The sequence below is a fragment of the Prinia subflava genome, chromosome 1 (genome assembly GCF_021018805.1).
Source record: "Prinia subflava isolate CZ2003 ecotype Zambia chromosome 1, Cam_Psub_1.2, whole genome shotgun sequence".
NCBI classification, from domain to species: domain Eukaryota; kingdom Metazoa; phylum Chordata; class Aves; order Passeriformes; family Cisticolidae; genus Prinia; species Prinia subflava.
The window spans coordinates 134,667,533-134,684,645 of record NC_086247.1 but is presented as its reverse complement, the minus strand read 5'-3'; the positions used below and the strand labels follow the sequence as shown (position 1 = coordinate 134,684,645).

Here is a 17,113-nt window from a genome sequence, read left to right as displayed (position 1 = left end):
AAATAAGCAATCCTTTTACTCAAAAGTATGGGTAAAATCAACTGGCTAATATCAAGGGAAGTCCTAAAAGTATACTACAAAGGGTTGGGTTTTTTTTTAACAATGTTTTTTTACAGTGAGAAACACCCCTTATGAAGATGTTAAGATGTTCATCATATATTCTTCTTCACCTTTTGCTCATTTTCATCTGTGTCATACATTCATCAGGAAAATTCATGCCTAACATAATTTGATAAAGTTTTAGCAGAGGAACCTCAGTCAAGTTTGGAGGCTGCCAAAAAATTCAGTAGGAAATAACTACACTTTCTTTGTTTCAAATGTTATTTTTATGCAAAACACAGTACCTGAACAGCTGGACTCATCAAGGCTGGAATCAATGCAGTCTGCAATTCCATCACAGCGCTGGGAGAGTGGTATACATTGATTAGTTGAAGCACATAACAGAGAGCCATTGGAACAATCTTTAATGGCTGAAATGAAAAGGAACATGGTATTTATCATCAGCTATATTTTTTTCTCACAGTTAAAAATCTAGCGGAAAACTTGATTCGTACTGTAGGATATAAATTTGCATCTGTGTGACCTCTACAGGCTTTCATCTTCAAAGAGATGCAACTTTACTACTGAGATGCTAAATAAATAAACAAATACAGAGCACAGATGGTACAAAAAACAACTTTTCCCATGAAATATTTGTGAAGGAGTGCATATTAACTTACAATGTTGAGAGTGCATACTGCAAAATCCAAAAAAAAAACCCATAAAAAAGATGTCACAAAGCATAATAAACTCTCATTCAACTACTACTTTCAAAATGATGGAATCAATTTTTTTACACATTAACACATTACATAGGGAACAGTCATAGCAAAGAAGTAATGGCTGAAAATTTTGCAGTTAAGGACAATGACACCAAGTTATTGGTGCTGAGGTAAAGAATATTAAGACCATGTGACACCGAAAAACAGTGAAGATATGAAAATGAAAATATCCGATTTTCATCTATATTTAATTTTCCAGGTGCAAATTAAACCAGTAGAAGGGATAATGATATCGCAGCCTGTTTGAAAGTATAATATTTTTAATATTTCATAGGTATTTAAAACTTACCAGAACTACAGGAGATACATTTTGGTGCACAACAGAAAAATGAGAAATGATTTTTAATTCATTGCTATTAGCACTTCAGTCAGATGATGCAGACAGAAAAATATGTTGCTCTGTGAAAAACTAATGTATATAACCCACTGTTGTTAATATGGTTGTTTTACACCCTTACTTCTGTTATCAGGCAAATAAAAGACTTAATAGGTGAGGTAATATACCCTTCACTAAAACTGACAGCAAGACACTCAGCCAAGTAGAACATCCAACCCTGGAGAACAGTTCCAGATTTTTTTTTGTTAAATGTAACAAGCAATAAAATCCACTACCTTAGTAGGTATAAAACAGTATTATCTTAATATTGGACAGCCTAACTGCTGTGTGAACTCTACAGGAAACTCTGTCCACATAAATCTCTAAGTCATGAAGAAAAGCATTTCTGTGGTAGAAACGTTGTGTTTAGTAGGGACTTGACCAATGTTTTGTTGTTTGGTGGGGTTTTTTTTGGTTTTTTGTTTGTTTGTTTGTTTGTTTGTTTGGGGTTTTTGTTTGTTTGTTTGTTTGTTTTGGTTTTGGTTTTGGGGTTATTTTGGGTTTTTTTGTGGATTTTTTGTTTTGTTTTGTTTTGTTGGTTTGGTTTGGTTTTGTTTTTCTTTTTTTTTTTTTTTTTTTTTTGTCCTGGCCTCCCTTTGGTTTTTATCCTTAATCTCTGCAAGATGCATTTTCACAACTAGTCTTTATCCCAAAAGAAAACTTTTCCTAATGAATTCCTAAATTCAGAACCCAGAATATTTTTATTCTACATTTAAATAGTGTTAAGTGTTTTGTTTTACACTTAAATTACTAAAATTGCTATGGGACACAAAATAGAAAGTGCCAGTAATTCCTAAAATGAAGTTTTCTAAAATAAGCAGATAGACTTGATCTGCACCAAGGAAAAAAAATCAACCTAAAATCTAAGAAAACAAACCCTCACTTTCAATCTGTGCTGTTATTATAGTACGCCTAGGCTGGAACTACTAGCAACAATCAATTTTATAGATCATGCATAAAATTCAATAAAAGAATAAAATTTCTGAGATATTTACTTTTTCTCTCTGACCTTCCCAGTTGCCAAACTCCTCTGGCTTTTCACCTGTTAAGGGCAGGAAGTTAAAGACTGAGCGCTGTGCTCTCACTGCGTTTGCAGTTGGATCTCAGCACCAGCTGTGACAGTAATCAGCTTTCCACTGGTTTCATTCCAAACTAGCACGAATCACTTTCTTTTTGCTTTGCCTTGCTTCTCTGAAGTACCTTCCTCAGAGAAGAAACAAGAATTACTGCTCTGTATTTCTATCTTATACTATCAGTGCTTACACGTTTATATAGTGTAAACCAATTTTTGGAGTAACAATGAAATGCGGACTTGACTAAATTTCCTTCAGACTGAGAACCCCAAAGTTGTGAAATATCTATGGAGAATATTTGTTCTTTCAACAGAACAGGATTTAATTTCTTCTTAATCCATGGGTTTTGTTTCAAAGTCAAAGCAGTAAAATAAGCAAAACAAAGCAATATCTCAAGTTGTTTGGGTAATACAGAAAATCATGCAAATCTTTTGACTTTCAGATTTTGAGGTTCCACATCAGCTTCTGTGGTGTGGAGTTGGGATGTGCATGTAATAGAGCACAGCCTGGACATCTCTACCTGAGGACAGATTGAGGAGGAATCAAGGTCAAATGAAGATTAACCATGAGAGGTTTATTTGAAGAAAGGAACGTGTACAAAAATTTCTACACGCCTTCGGGGTATGTAGAATTTAGCATCAAAAGTTATCTCCAAAATCATGTTTTCTGCCAACAAAACCACAGGGCTCACTTCTAAACAAGAGACTTACACAGACAGTCTGCCAAAGCCATATCACTTGGTAGACTAATTTACTAAAATAAATGGCATGTACAGTAGCCTGTACTTATATTTAGTAGTTTTGATAGAAAATATTAAAGAAAGTGAATTTCTAGTCCACCAGAAACTGATACTTTTTACCATTTTTTTTCATTCTGATAAGGATGCGAAAAATGTTTAAAAAGTTTTACAGCATGATAGGTATAGGAAGAAAAGTGTTTATGTAAAAAACCTCTTTTTCTTTTTTTTTTTCTCTATGTAGCTAATTATTTTAAAATTCCTGAAATGATGCAGTTGGCCCCAGTTCATCTGCTAATAATGAAATATTTTTAAGAGGGCAGACACTCAATTTTGTGTCTATCTGTTTCAGATGTTTCTCCATGGCATCTCATTGCAGTTACATTTGAAAACCTGTTGACCTTGTGTTTTGTTTGTGAGCCCTTTTCCTTGCTTGGGGCAGAGATTGCTGCTATTTCATGAACAGACTTGATTTCAAAATCCTTGAAAGGTCAGGACTGCCTTAAATGTTACTGAAACACAGAATTGCAGAAGCCTATCTTTCTGTCACATCATAATCAGAGGTTACAGAGGCAATGCAAATGCAGCTCAACGATTTAAGGGAAAAAATGTGGAAACGCTTGTAAATATTAACAGAAACACAATTGCGATTTTTTTAAACATTTACCAGGAATATAGCCAGGAAACTAAAATGCGTGAGAAAAATTGTTTAGAAATGTAAAGCATCTCTGCAATTAATGTGACACAAATAAGGGGTTTTTGACAAGGGAATGATGAATTTTACACAGAGCTTCACTATGCAGCTCTTTTTCTTCCCTAAGGCATGACTGTTGAGGCAGGTAAGCCACCATTGCCATAACCACCACGGTGGCGGTGACTTACGGCAGCCGCGCTCATCCTCGCTGCGGTGGCAGTCGGGCACTCCGTCGCACCGCAGCAGGGACGGGACACAGCCCTGGGAGGGGCACAGGAACTCTGCCTCCTTGCAGGAGCCCGGAGCTGTGGTGGAAGGCCCCTCCATGGGACAGTCCATTTCATCACTTCCATCCTCGCAGTCCTCAGCGCCGTCGCACCGCGCGGTGCGGGACAAGCACTGGCGCACGTAGGCACAGGGGAACTGGTCACCACTGCAGGCTGGGGGCTGTGGGCCAGCGGGTCCTGCAAGAACAGGAGTGTTCAGTGATTCTGTTCCTTCAGCAGCCATTCATACTGCCTCGAGACAGGCACAGGAACTGCTGGGAATGCAGCGGATTTTGGTTACTAAACTCTAAACAAACAAGAACACAACTTTTAGAAAAACGCAGCTCCTAAGTGCAAAACACAGCTTTAGAAATATTTTGTCTCATATAAACTCCATTGTTGTGGCAGCATTTTGCTTCTAAAGATCATATTCAACATTTATTTTGATCCTGTTGCTTCTTTTGCCATGTACACATGGAAGGTTTAATACCAAAATATTAATAAATCTTGTCTTTCACCCAGTGTCTGGAAAGCTTTAAAATAGCCCTCAAGTTATAATTTTAAGTTAACTTAAGAAAGAGATTTTTATAAAGTAGCAGTAAAAGTTTTTACTGATCTAGTTTATTATCACTCTGGCTCTAGCTTAGCTTGATGTGATAGAGAATTAAATTTAAAAAGTACTAGATAGGTTTCCAGGATACAAGTAGAGAAAAATGTATTTTTAGAATTTCTGACTTTAACTAATTCAGACACCTGAACAAAAAGTAAATGAATAAAATAAATAGATAAAAAAGTAAGTAAATGAAATATTCCATGCTTACTTGCATTGCTGGAAGAAAATACTGGGGAAAGCTTTTTGTGGTCATGTATATCAATTCATTTTCCCTGATACTTAAGTCTTTGTTTCTTCCTATGAAAACCATTGCAACTGAATTTTATTAGCAGAAGCATAAGATCTATTTGTGGAAACTAATTTCTAAGGAGCTGGCTGTGCTAATGTTGTGTTCTTTATAGCATCAGCATCTCCCATGGATACAATGTGATGGATTCCTGTACTTTTTATGTGCAGGGAAAGAGAAAAATCTCCAGAATTTAGCTCCATATATTTAATCTTTCTAGGTCAATTTGGAGCAGTGGAGTAAAAAATATAATATGATTGTTAGAGGCAAGGTGAGAAAAATTAATGTAGTTTCCTCTGTAAAAGACAGGAGGAGTTTTGCTGGTGACTTGGGCTGAGGCAAAGGGGACAAGCACAAAGTCATGGGTGGGTTTCATCTTGTCTTTTGAAGTGGTGCAAGCATTGCTCTCTGACCTCAGATGTCCAATGTTACTGCTGCACTAAGGCATGACACTCCATAAGGGATTGATTTTGGCATGATTTTATGACTTTTAATCCACTGGTCATATCAATATGCTTGTGTATTCTGCAGTACCAGGCTGGGGTTTTGCAGCATGAGGACTTTGTTGAAACAAGCTCAGTTTCAAAGCTACCTCCATCATAAATAACAATAGCCTTTTGTACAAATACATGAACTGTTAGTGCATTCACATAAACAGAACACTAGCATTATTTTACCATCCAGTTTCTTGTGAAGCAGCTATAAGGAGAAAAAGCTCAAAGTTCTGTGTAACACAGACCTTCTATAGATTAGAAATCTTTGATTTTCATGTTGACTTAACATCAAAAAAAATAACTGAAAAGCTTCATGCAACAGAACATGCCTGATATTATTTCATTGCCCTAATGTTATTAAATTAAATCATTCTACTAGAAAAATGTATTAGATTCACTGGATATAATGTAACACATAAAACAACAGAAATGAAATCAGTGAAAATAACCTAGTGATCTTACAGAATTATACACAAATACTTCAAAGACGTGTGCTTGTACATGGAATTGAAAAGATTGTGGTTTCTTATGTGTTTTATAAATCTGTTAATCTAAAAAAAATGTTTACGCTACTTTAAAAGGCTTATGGAAATTTGTTTTAGGTAGTTGATAATTGACATTTAAATCACAGAGTGGATTGATTTTGTACAAATTAAAAGTATTCTAGATTTTGCATTTTTTTCTACTTTGGTCCTATGCTTTGCTAGATAATTATTGTAGCCCATAAAGATGTTTGAATTTGGTTTCTCATATAGAAACTACATAAGACCATGATTCTGTCAAGATACTGATGAAAGGTCACTGGTAGAACGTATTTCTCTCTCCACTGATACAGAAGTAGTGCTGTCAAATCTTGCACAGTGGAGTAAAAAACCCCATTTTTAAATTTTAGCTTGCATTTGCTCTGGGAAAAAATACAAAAGTATGATTATATTTGATAGTACTTTTTTTTGTTCTGTTATTTCTGACTCTTTCCTCACAGTGCCTAGGGGGCATTTAGGCAGTGAAAATGACTTAAGCTGCAGTCAGTTCTGCTTATGCACATTCTTTTATCCTTGCATAGCCCTGTGTTAGCCTTTCTGTATTTGTTCTTATACTATGGAAATTAACCCCACACAGATACAAGGTATTTGACTTTCCTGTGGTTGCCTGTTTATGCTGCAGAAAGGATTGCATTTATAATACATTTGTGAGCATTTCCAACCCAGTTTAATTTCCTGTTCATCATATGTTTACTCACATGCTTCTACCCAAATTGGTTCTGTAAACTGAAATCCCCTCTTAAACTCAATATTTCTTGAATGTCTTGCTTGTTATGAATCTGGCCTTGAGTGTTAAATTATTTTCAGACTTTTATAACCCTAATCAGTTTAGCCTTATGAGCCCAATCATATAATGAGCTTATGCATGTAAATAATCCTGTGCTAAATTAAATATTTAGGGAAATTCTTGAACGCTTTTTTTGAATGGAGGATGATTATTTTCCCATTATTATTATTATTATTATTATTATTATTATTATTATTATTATTACTTTCTATCATTATTCCCTCTGGTTAGAAAATAATTTGTAGGATGAAACAAATTCCTGACTTGCATAGCAATTATATTAGAGTGTGCAATATTCACCAAGGGCAGCAAAGATGTGTCAAGGCTGAGTTAGGGGTAAGGTTAACCAGGGGTCTTATGGTCTTATTGAGGTCTGGTTTATATTTGCACTACATTAAAAAAAATCCAAAGTCTCACCCTGAAATAAGTAAAATCCTTTTAGATCAGAATGGTGCACGAGATGAGAATGTACTTCAAAGATCATAGGAACATACCTTGTTTATTAACTCATAGGTTAATTAGTTCATTAGTTCACATGTGTTTGGCTTCAGATACAATAGAAAAATTTTTCTCTGGATGACATTCTATAAGATGTTGGTATTGCCATGATCTGCCAAAACTCTACCCTAAAGTTCAGTCTATTTTCTTTACATAAAGTAGTTTATAAATCATTGTCTTAATTATAAATTAAATGTGCCTGGAAAAAATTTACAAAATTTATAAAAACATTAACTTGTACAAAGCTAACAACTAAAAAAAGCTAATTAAGAATATGCAAATGTATAAAATCATTAACTAATTCCAACTCAAAAGAAATCTCAAGCAACATTAATGCAAAACTAATTACTTCTATTCAAAGCTACTGCCTATGTAATTATTTATTTTAAGCTCATCATTGCAGTATCTGCTACTGACACATTTCCTTCTAAAAAGTGGGAATATTCATTCTGTTTTCTTGCCACTGTGAGGAATTAAACTAAGGTGTTCACAATACAATGTGGTTTGCAGTGAAAAACGAGTTGGCACTAATGACTCGTCAGAAATATGCTCCATGTGCTGACTCACACCGAGGTACACTCACACAAGCAATAAAAACTAAACTTATTCATATCTATGAAACTTGTATTTTCCTCTTGTACATATATATGGAAGTTTATTTAACTAGCAGAATCTGAAATGGAGCCTTTTCAGTGCAAGTTGTACCATTTGTGGCTCACACATCCTTTCTGTCACTTAATATTTTTCGATTCAACAATTGCCTAACACGGACATGCCAAGAAAATGTTTCCCTCACCTTTTCTCAAATGCAGAAAAGATGTTCCCAAGGCAGCACTCATCTCCTGAGTGCCATGTGACTCTCATTTTCAGACCATATTCAGGAGTGCAGGAGACATTGTACAGGTTATTTTTTTCAAAAGCAGTATCTGTTTGAAACTGTTTAAGGATTTGGAGATAAATCTACTGAAAATTATGAGTTCTAAGGAAGCGAGTACAAAAGCTTTAACTTTTTGTATCAAGGCTGAATGCTGACTGAAAAACAGGACTAAAAATCCTCAAGAATTCAGTGTTTGCACACGGATGAAAAGCAAACTAAACAAAAACAATTTAACCAAAAATAACCTCTGCAAAGCAAAGCACTGAGTCTGAATTTAGATCCGCATAAAAAACAGCAGTAAATTGTTGATGCTCCATTATAGCTAAAGAAATCATGATTTTTTAAGCAGAAAGCTGAGTACATGTCCTTATTTATTTCATTTTGCACTCAGTGTTTTATTTTTACCTTGCACATTTTTTTTAAATACATGTGTTTTTAAATAAAACACGTTTTATTTTTACCTTGCACATTTTTTTACCTTGCATATGGCAAATAACCAAAATTAAAGAAAGGGTTTAAAAATGTGCATATAACATCTACTTGTATATCATAAAAAAGACATTTTAATTAGGTCCTAAAACCTGACATTTTAATTTGGTCCTATGTCTTTTGAAACTTACTCATACAGCCGTGCTGGCTGAGTTACAACCTACAGGCCAGAAGTGCTACCTCACAAGCACCTTCACACTTTTAAGAGAAGTTAAGTAGCTGAGGTAGATATAAAAAACCATAAAAATCAGACCAGTGTTTAAAGCAAATAAAATTTAGTGTGTTCTGCTCCATGAACTGCAATAACTACAGCTGGTTATATCTGTATTTCATTGTTGTCAGATCAAATAGGTGCTTTTAAATACATTTTTATTGTGGTGTGGTAACCATCAAACCATGTTTACAGTAAATAGAACACATGAGCTGATGATTTTGGAGAAAAAGGCCTTTACAATATGAAAAGCGTTAATAAATGCTCATTGTCAAGGACACAAGTATATATTTGTGGGATAGGTATTTGTTAAAGGCTTACTGTTTTTTGATGAATATTTTCTGTACACTTATGCTTTGCTGTAGTATTGTTTTTGTCATCCATGGAACACAAGATCCTGTTTCCTGACTGTAAAGCAAGCTTCAGAGCTTGCAAATATTTTGCTCATGAATTACAGGGATTCAGTCACAGAAAACCACAGAACTGCTTACCCAAATGCAAATATAAAATAAATGTTTGTATTACACAGTCATTATCACAGCAAGTAACATACAAACATGCTTAATTTGAATGAAGCAACACCTCCAGGCTATCCTCTTTTCTGCCTTTCCTCTTCAAATACCAAGATCTCTGGTGCAGAGTAGGTCCCCATTTATATTTGTATATCACCTGTAACAGTGAATTTTGGTTAAGACTAGTGGACACTGGCATCAGAGTCAACACCAGGGAGCACAAAATAAAGTTACCACATACACTGTTAGGCAGCACAACCTCAGTTGTATCAGAGCTCACTCTAAAGCCCGTTTAAGTAAATGGGATAACTCATATTGATTTTAATGGGCCTTGCAACAGACCCTTGAAAACTAACAACTTGTCTGATATATTTGCATAAGTGATTTGCCTAGTAAATGTAATAAAAATGGTGGACCTATTAACTGTAGCTAAAAGAGGTCAAAAATAACTCCCTCCAATAGATTTCATTAGACAAGAGTATAAATTAATTACGGGCCCAATCCAGTGCGTTAATTAATTTGAAATAGATGTCAGTCCTCAATTTCAGTTCAGTAAACATTGGATCAGGGCATGAAATCAACCCACTCAGGGTGGCTGCAAGGAAACAAACTTGTGATAAAAATTAATTGGACTAAAACTATTCAAATACTTTAACAATCTTTCCATTCCATGAGTTTTTATCCTTTACGATAAAGCTCCTGCTGCTTATTTCCAAGCTTATAAAAAGGGAAAGAAAAAAAAAAAAAGGGGGGTGAAATTGATGGCCATTGAATCTTCAAATCTCTTCCCTTCATGAAAGGACAGAGGTGTGGGGCAGGGTGCTCAAAAGGATCCCAGAGACCCCATAACAAAGCCAGAACTGAAAATAAGCAGAACATGGCACAATCACTTCAGATTTTTATATGTCTGCACAGAATTTACTTGAAATAATCACAGTTTGCTAACATACAAAAATGGCAGGTTCACTGCCAGTAAAGTCAAGCTATGATTTAGTCTTCGCTCACAGAACTACTGCTTCTGGCTGGAACACACTGACAGTCTGTGACAGGAATATGACAATATTTTCCATATTTCTGCTAGAAACAGTCTGGGAATTGCTAGCTATGCCTGCTAATGTGATGGATTTTTTTTGTTCGTTTGTTTATTTATTAGGAGCAATGACAAACTGGAGAAGCTGTGAAGCTTTAGTCTTCCACAGAATGAAGTGGATATAATTTCTGAGATAAATCTGAGCTGATGATTTACTCTTATTGAGGAGATGAGTAGGTTTTACATAAGGAAGAGTCTGAGAATTTTCTGCTCTTTAAGATAGTATCATGAAACCATTCCATTCCAAATGTTATTTCTCTCCATCTCTCCAGGGAAATATGTTGATTTTTCTGAATGAACTTAGCAAGGAAAAATATCATCTGTGTGATTTGAAGGTGTTTTTCATGTAAACAGATGGGGTTTGGAGGTTCAATATTAATGAAATAATTTTAATACACTATTAATAAATCCATAGAATTTTAATTTCCCAAAAGGCATGTAGCTTGCTTCAGAAGATTTCAGTATTCTGGACAAGTTATAAGAAGACAGAGAGAAACTGAAGATTATGGACAAAGATAGTATAACTATTAATTTAAACATATACAGTATAATTGCATTCAGGAATTGCCAATAATTATCCTAGTTTATATAGTGTAATTATCTTATCCTAAAATTATTCCCAGTTCCTTTTCTGTGAAATCCACAAAAAGTTTTGGCTCTTGACTCCAGCTAGGTCTGAGCACTGGAAGGTACAAGAACAGGATGAAGATGGTCTCTAAGGTACTATGTATGCCTTGGATCACAAGTTTTAGTTTTTTAAAAAGCTCTATTTCTGTCAAGCAACACGGATCTAAAGCATATATAGTGATTGGTTTCAGGGAAAAGTTAATTGACTGAAGAATCTATTCACAAATTTCCCTGGTATCTCCAGTCCTTTGTTACTACTCATGCTGCTTTCCTCTTCCCCTCCTTTGTTCCTGTGGGCAGCCTCCCCCTACAACTTCTCCCATGGTTCATCTCATGCCCTTGAGGAAAGAAACTCCCTGAGTTTCTTCTTCCTCTCTTCCTGGGAAAGAAACTCAATGTGAGAGAGATTTCTGCTTCACTGCAAGTATGAACAGACAAGCCAACAGTGATTCCCCTGGCTCTGCAACTTAAAGAAATCAGAAGTTAAGGCTCCTCTACAGTGTTTTTCCCCATGATCTAGCACTGCAGTACCTCAGGCAGTTAACCCCTGCAGTATTTCCAGCACTTGGGCTCTGGGAGTTTCAGGGAAGGATCACTGACTCTGTCTAAGGTTTTGTCAGATAAGTCCTGTTCTGCTGCAGAATTTTCTGTGCTGCTTCATGCATGGGCACACATGGACACGCTTGCACACCCACAGATGCACAGATTGACACACATGGACAATCACATGGACACATGGACGTGGCAGTGTATTTGAACAGCTTTGATCACAGTGTGCCCCAGCCAAACCACCTTTAGTTATTCTTATCAGAACTCTCAGGAGTTCATCAAGGTTACTGAGACATAAACAACACTGAATTAAGAATGAAGAGTCTGAGAAACAGAATACCAAGAGTGCAAGAACTAGATAAAGGAGGCCCAACGTGATGAGGGACTGACCAGTCATTTGTCCTGAAGGCTGCATGCTAAATGTGTGGACAATATAGAGCCTCCAATCAAATAATGTGTGGCCACATGAACATTTGACTTAGAATGTATAAAAATAACTTAATGTAAGCAATAAACAGCTTCTACTCAATCATATTGGTTGGTCATACAGGAGTCCTGGGATCCCACACATGGACACACATATTGACATACATGGACACACACATGGTTTCCCCTCCACAAGATTTGCTCTGCACCACTCAGCTATTTTTTTGCACAAAGCTCACACAAACACCCACTCTACTTTTTGGGTTGTTGTCATCTCTTAATAAGATAAAAATGTCATTTATGCTTTTCTAGTTGTGAAATGGGATCTACTAAAATGCTGGAGAGCATATAAAATTATCTGCAAACAGCTCACTTCTGAGCTGTGTAATTTTTTGACTAGCTTGTAATGCTTCTGTCTCGGGTAACCTGAAATGTCATTGTATTTTGTATCTATCTCTTACTGTCTCTTTAAACCCGAGCACATCCAGAACCAGAATTGTGGGGCAACTGGGCCGTGCTGGTCCCTTTAGAAGGCCAGGGCACCCAAGCTGACTCCCTTCTTTGCCTGGTGGAGTTTGCTGAAGGTGGCTGCTGCCCTTTCTAAAGGGTTGCTTTGGGTGGGTTTCTGGGCTTGCCACCCTAGCAATAGGAGAAACTGCATTTTGCAATCAGAAACCTCTCTAGAGTGAATCTTGTAATTCCAAAGGCAGTGTATCTTGAGCTGGTCCCATGGGGCTGGGTCACCCCGTGTCAGAGTGGATTTCCCCCAGCACAGCAGCACCAGCACTGGCAGAGCCCCGTGCGCGGCGGGAGGAAGGGAGGGCGGCGGAGCTGACTCCACACGCCCGGGCAGATCTTCATCTGCACCAGGGCAGCTCCGTAAGCTGCCACCTGCCCAGGAGGGTTCTTTTTGTGCATCCCCACTGCTCCCTTTGCCTCCCAGACCGTGGCCACCCGGGGAGCACCATCTGGGGGAGAGCTGGCGTCCTTTCCCCTCTGTCCTTCAGGGTACGCGGGCACAGTCTTGGGAAGGGTATTTCTGGCACTCTGCACCCCTGGGGTTCCTGAGATTTACCAATTTTGCATCTAGTGGTTATTTACTGGGGTTCTTTTACCTTTTGCTGTTTCACCTGTTAGTAAATGGTATTTCTTCACTTATAGCTACTAGTATTATTTCTTCATTAGTGGAAAGGAATTGGTTAAGACTTAAGGGGATGTAACACTTTTTAGAGTGTCCTCCTCTTTAAATTGTTCTAATTCAAGAAAGCTAGTCTGCCAGTTTAGGGTCTGCACAGGAGAAACCTTTTGGCCAAATCATATTTTGCTTTTTTGGTAAATTCTGGATTCTTTATTTTTATGAGTCTGAAAACAAAAATGGTTTGGATATTTCCAAACTAGTACTCAAGATTACAGATTTTTTTTTTTATCCTGTCCTCTCTTTATTTGTCAGGTAGATAACATTATGCAATATAAAGTAATTATGCAGGTAGTTATCAAATACTTTCCAAATATTTGGACACAGTAGCTATATGCTCTTTAGAAAAACTCTTCATAAAGATAAGAAATTCTGCAGTCAAAGTTATATCTGAATATTTTGCACAGAGAAACAAAAATATTCAATTATCTCTCATCAATTATCTCACATCTCTGATTTGGGAAAAGAGCGCTCTGAGAAAAATAATATTCAATAATGTGATTAAAGATTATTTTTACATATAAACACACAGACGCTGTTTTGAAGCAAATGGAAATCTGTGGCAGGAAAAGCAGGGGAGGTTTATAAACAATTCAAAGAGTGTGTTTCATGAAGCGGAGATAAAATAAGGAGGAAAAAGTCTCCATATGTAGTTGGGCACTGGAACAGCTCCCCAGGGCAGGGGTGGCAGCACCAGCCTGGTAGAGTTCAAGGAGCATTTGGACAATGCTCTCAGGCACGGGGTGTGACTCTTGGGGATGGTTCTTTGCACTGCAAGGAATTGAACTTGATAATTCTTGTATAAATATCCCTCCTACTCAGGATATTCTGTGATCCCAATGAATATATGTTGTGAGAAACAAATAAATAATAACCAGGCAAGATGTTATGACATTAGTACTTGCACACATATATACCTCTGCTCTGTGGTTTCTTATCTAAAAATCACAAAGGTATTCACTTCTAAAGAAATGCTACTCCCATTTTTTTTCTGAAAATTAGATACCTTCAAGATACCACACATTGTCTAAAATTATAGTAGTTTAGACTAATACCAATTTTGAAAAACTCAACTCATTATCAGGCGATTATCTACATAGATTTTTATTTTACCTCTTTCTTTCCACTATCTAGCTATATGGAAATAGTTTCCAGAATCACTATTCTTTAACTAAGTTATTCAATTAAAAATATTAGATTATATCTTCATTCTGCTATGTTCAAATTATAAACAGTCATAAACAGAGTTTAAATTAGATGCCAGTTATAACGTTCATTTCCTTCCACCTTGAAGACAGAGAATGCCCTATAGCTCTGGCCCTTTGGGACACCTTCCTTCTTATCTTGAAGCTTGAACCTACACATATCACAGATTTTTGCTTGATACTGCATATATTCTGCTGTTGTTTGAAAGTCAGTGCAAATTATTTTACTCTGAAGGAACTTCAGGACTGGGTGTATAGCATGCATCTATTGTGAGATTTGAAACTGCTTTATGGAGATGTCTTAAGAAAATCCTACCCACCACAAAAAAGAGTGAATCACCAAGGTTTACATAAAGATTTCATACATTTCAAGGCCTAAATGGGAAAGCACTTAACAGCTTTTCTATTCATGAATATAAGCCTAGATTCACAAAAGCAGCAGCATATAATTTAATTTCGGAATATTGAGGACTTCCCAGATGTTATAAGGGGAACAGATAAGTTCAAAGGGAAAGAAAAAACTTGAGGATCATTATTCTGAGACTACATGTGGCTCAGGAGGACCGAATTACAAGTGGCTGCAAATGGGAGATGTGTTGGGATAAAACAGTACATATAGATCCTCTTTTCTTATACTCTTTCTCTGACATCCAGAACTGTTGGAGACAGGTTATATTTCTTGATGTACTTTTTTCTTACTGTGGCTGACCAGAAATTCTGTGTACCATCCTAATTTTAATTGAATATAATTTCCTTTGTCATACAGTTTTTGCAATATCATTTCTTCTAGAAAACTATGAAAGGTGATCTAAATGGATGGATATGGATATGGCTGTATTTCATGACTGTCTTATGGTGGTTCAAATAAATTGAAAATTCAGTTCTTGGAGGATATTGGGTTTTAGGTTACTGGGATGCCTTTGTATGCATTTTTAAAAATACATTTGGGCTTGAATGCAAAGCTAACACCTGTCTTATAATTCACAGATTCTTATTTCTTTCTTCTATTTGTTTTATTACAAGTGAAATCTTGCTCATTATAAGGATTATATACAACCTTTACAGAAAATTTAGTTTGTGCTTTGCTATACAGCAATGGGGAGACTTGGAAGAATTATGACATTTCAAAACAAATGTTTCACCTAAGAGAAAGCTGCCAACAATCACTGAAAATTTTACTCTATTCCAGGTCCTAAGAGGCAAATCTGACCATTTTGTTGGTAACCTGTGTGGCAAAGTCATGAACTATGACAATATCAGAAAAAGGGCCCAACCCATTGCATCTGGGAAATAGCACTTTCTATATTCACAGTTCCACCAGAGAAGACACAGTGTTAGAGATGACATGTCCTGTCTGTGCTGAATGTTTTGAACTATTTCAATTGTCCTTTTATATCCAATGTATCCTTACATAATGATATGTTCTGTTTGTTATGAAATAAATCTTTCAGGTGAAAGGAAAGCTGCTGTGGGGTGTGGTGGGAAATTTGTAACAGTGACAGTCCTTTCTCATGTACAGAGTTTGCAGGCTAAAGAGAAATTTTTTGAAAAATATTATACATATAAGGGAATGAATGAAAAAAGCTCAGAAGTAAAAAAGATTTTAAAATAAAATGATCAAAGCTGATAAAAAATGGTTCACAAAACAGAAGGAAGGAAAATACTTCAGATAGTGTTGAGATGCTATGGGAAATAAACTGTGCAACAAACATAGACTAAACCCAGAAATTTAAAAGGAGAGAATGATAAGGAGAGGTAAAGTAGAAAAATAGACACAGAAGCACATACAGATTAATTTTATTCAAGTTAATTATTTCAGTAAGCAATATTACTGCTGAACTGGTGATAAGCATGACTGATGGTGGAAAAGCAACTACTGTTTTTTCAAATACTCTGGAGCCTTAGGTGCCACATATTTGCACTCGTCTTTACCCCCAAGATTCATCCCAAATATTAATTTAAAAGTGTCAACACTATTCTTTTTGAATAAAACAAAATTATTCAAGCAATTAGTTAAAACAGTACAATTTAGAGGTATGAGTTCTCAAGCAGTTGTAGCTAAATGGGGCCTAGCACGTAACTTGAGTGCATAAAAGAGCTGGAGCATCATTCAGTGCTGACTTTGTACTGAGATTTATCTTCTTTCAGTAGATCTCCACAAGCACAAATATTTCACTTGAGTGATCTTTGGAAGACATCACAAAATACATTTACTATTTATTTGTTTCTCGAGATTACAATTCCAACACGTAGAAGTGCTTTTTAACTAAATTACACTGAATTTTTACATCTGGTTTATTTCTCCAGTAAAGAATGAGTGACAAAATATAGTATTTGGATTTTCATAAGCAGAATAAAGTTTGATTATTAGGCATCTTTGAGTTAATGCTAGGTTTTAAATTAGATATGGCAATAATTTTTAGAATTTCTGTAATGACTTCTATTTCAGCTGAACTAAAAAATACTATGAGAAAGACACTAATGAATATAAATTCTGATTCAATACTTTGGAATTTTTAGTCCCTCTGAAATTAGAAATAGAAATGTTTTTTGAAAAAATTCAAAAAATTAGGACATTAAATGGAAATGAAGTTTTGTGGGTTTTTTGTTTTTGTTTTTTTTAATCAAGCTGTTATTTACAAATTTGAAGAAGATTGTTACAACTAAGTAACATTTAAATTCTTTGGTCCCTAGGATGTAAAATAAGATCTTCATACAACTTCATCAGCAGAAAATCATGGATCTT

General features: G+C 35.9%; 1 protein-coding gene across 1 annotated transcript in view; it reads right to left on the bottom strand.

Annotated features, from left to right (window-relative positions):
• Positions 1 to 17,113, bottom strand: part of MALRD1 (MAM and LDL receptor class A domain containing 1) — a 230,822-nt gene that overhangs the window by 42,762 nt on the left and 170,947 nt on the right. Inside the window, exons 33-34 of the mRNA XM_063413520.1 lie at positions 3,889 to 4,164; positions 345 to 470 (exon numbers count right to left, since the gene is read on the bottom strand). Coding sequence (XP_063269590.1) covers positions 345 to 470; positions 3,889 to 4,164 — 402 coding nt within the window. The remainder of the gene's footprint in view (positions 1 to 344; positions 471 to 3,888; positions 4,165 to 17,113) is intronic.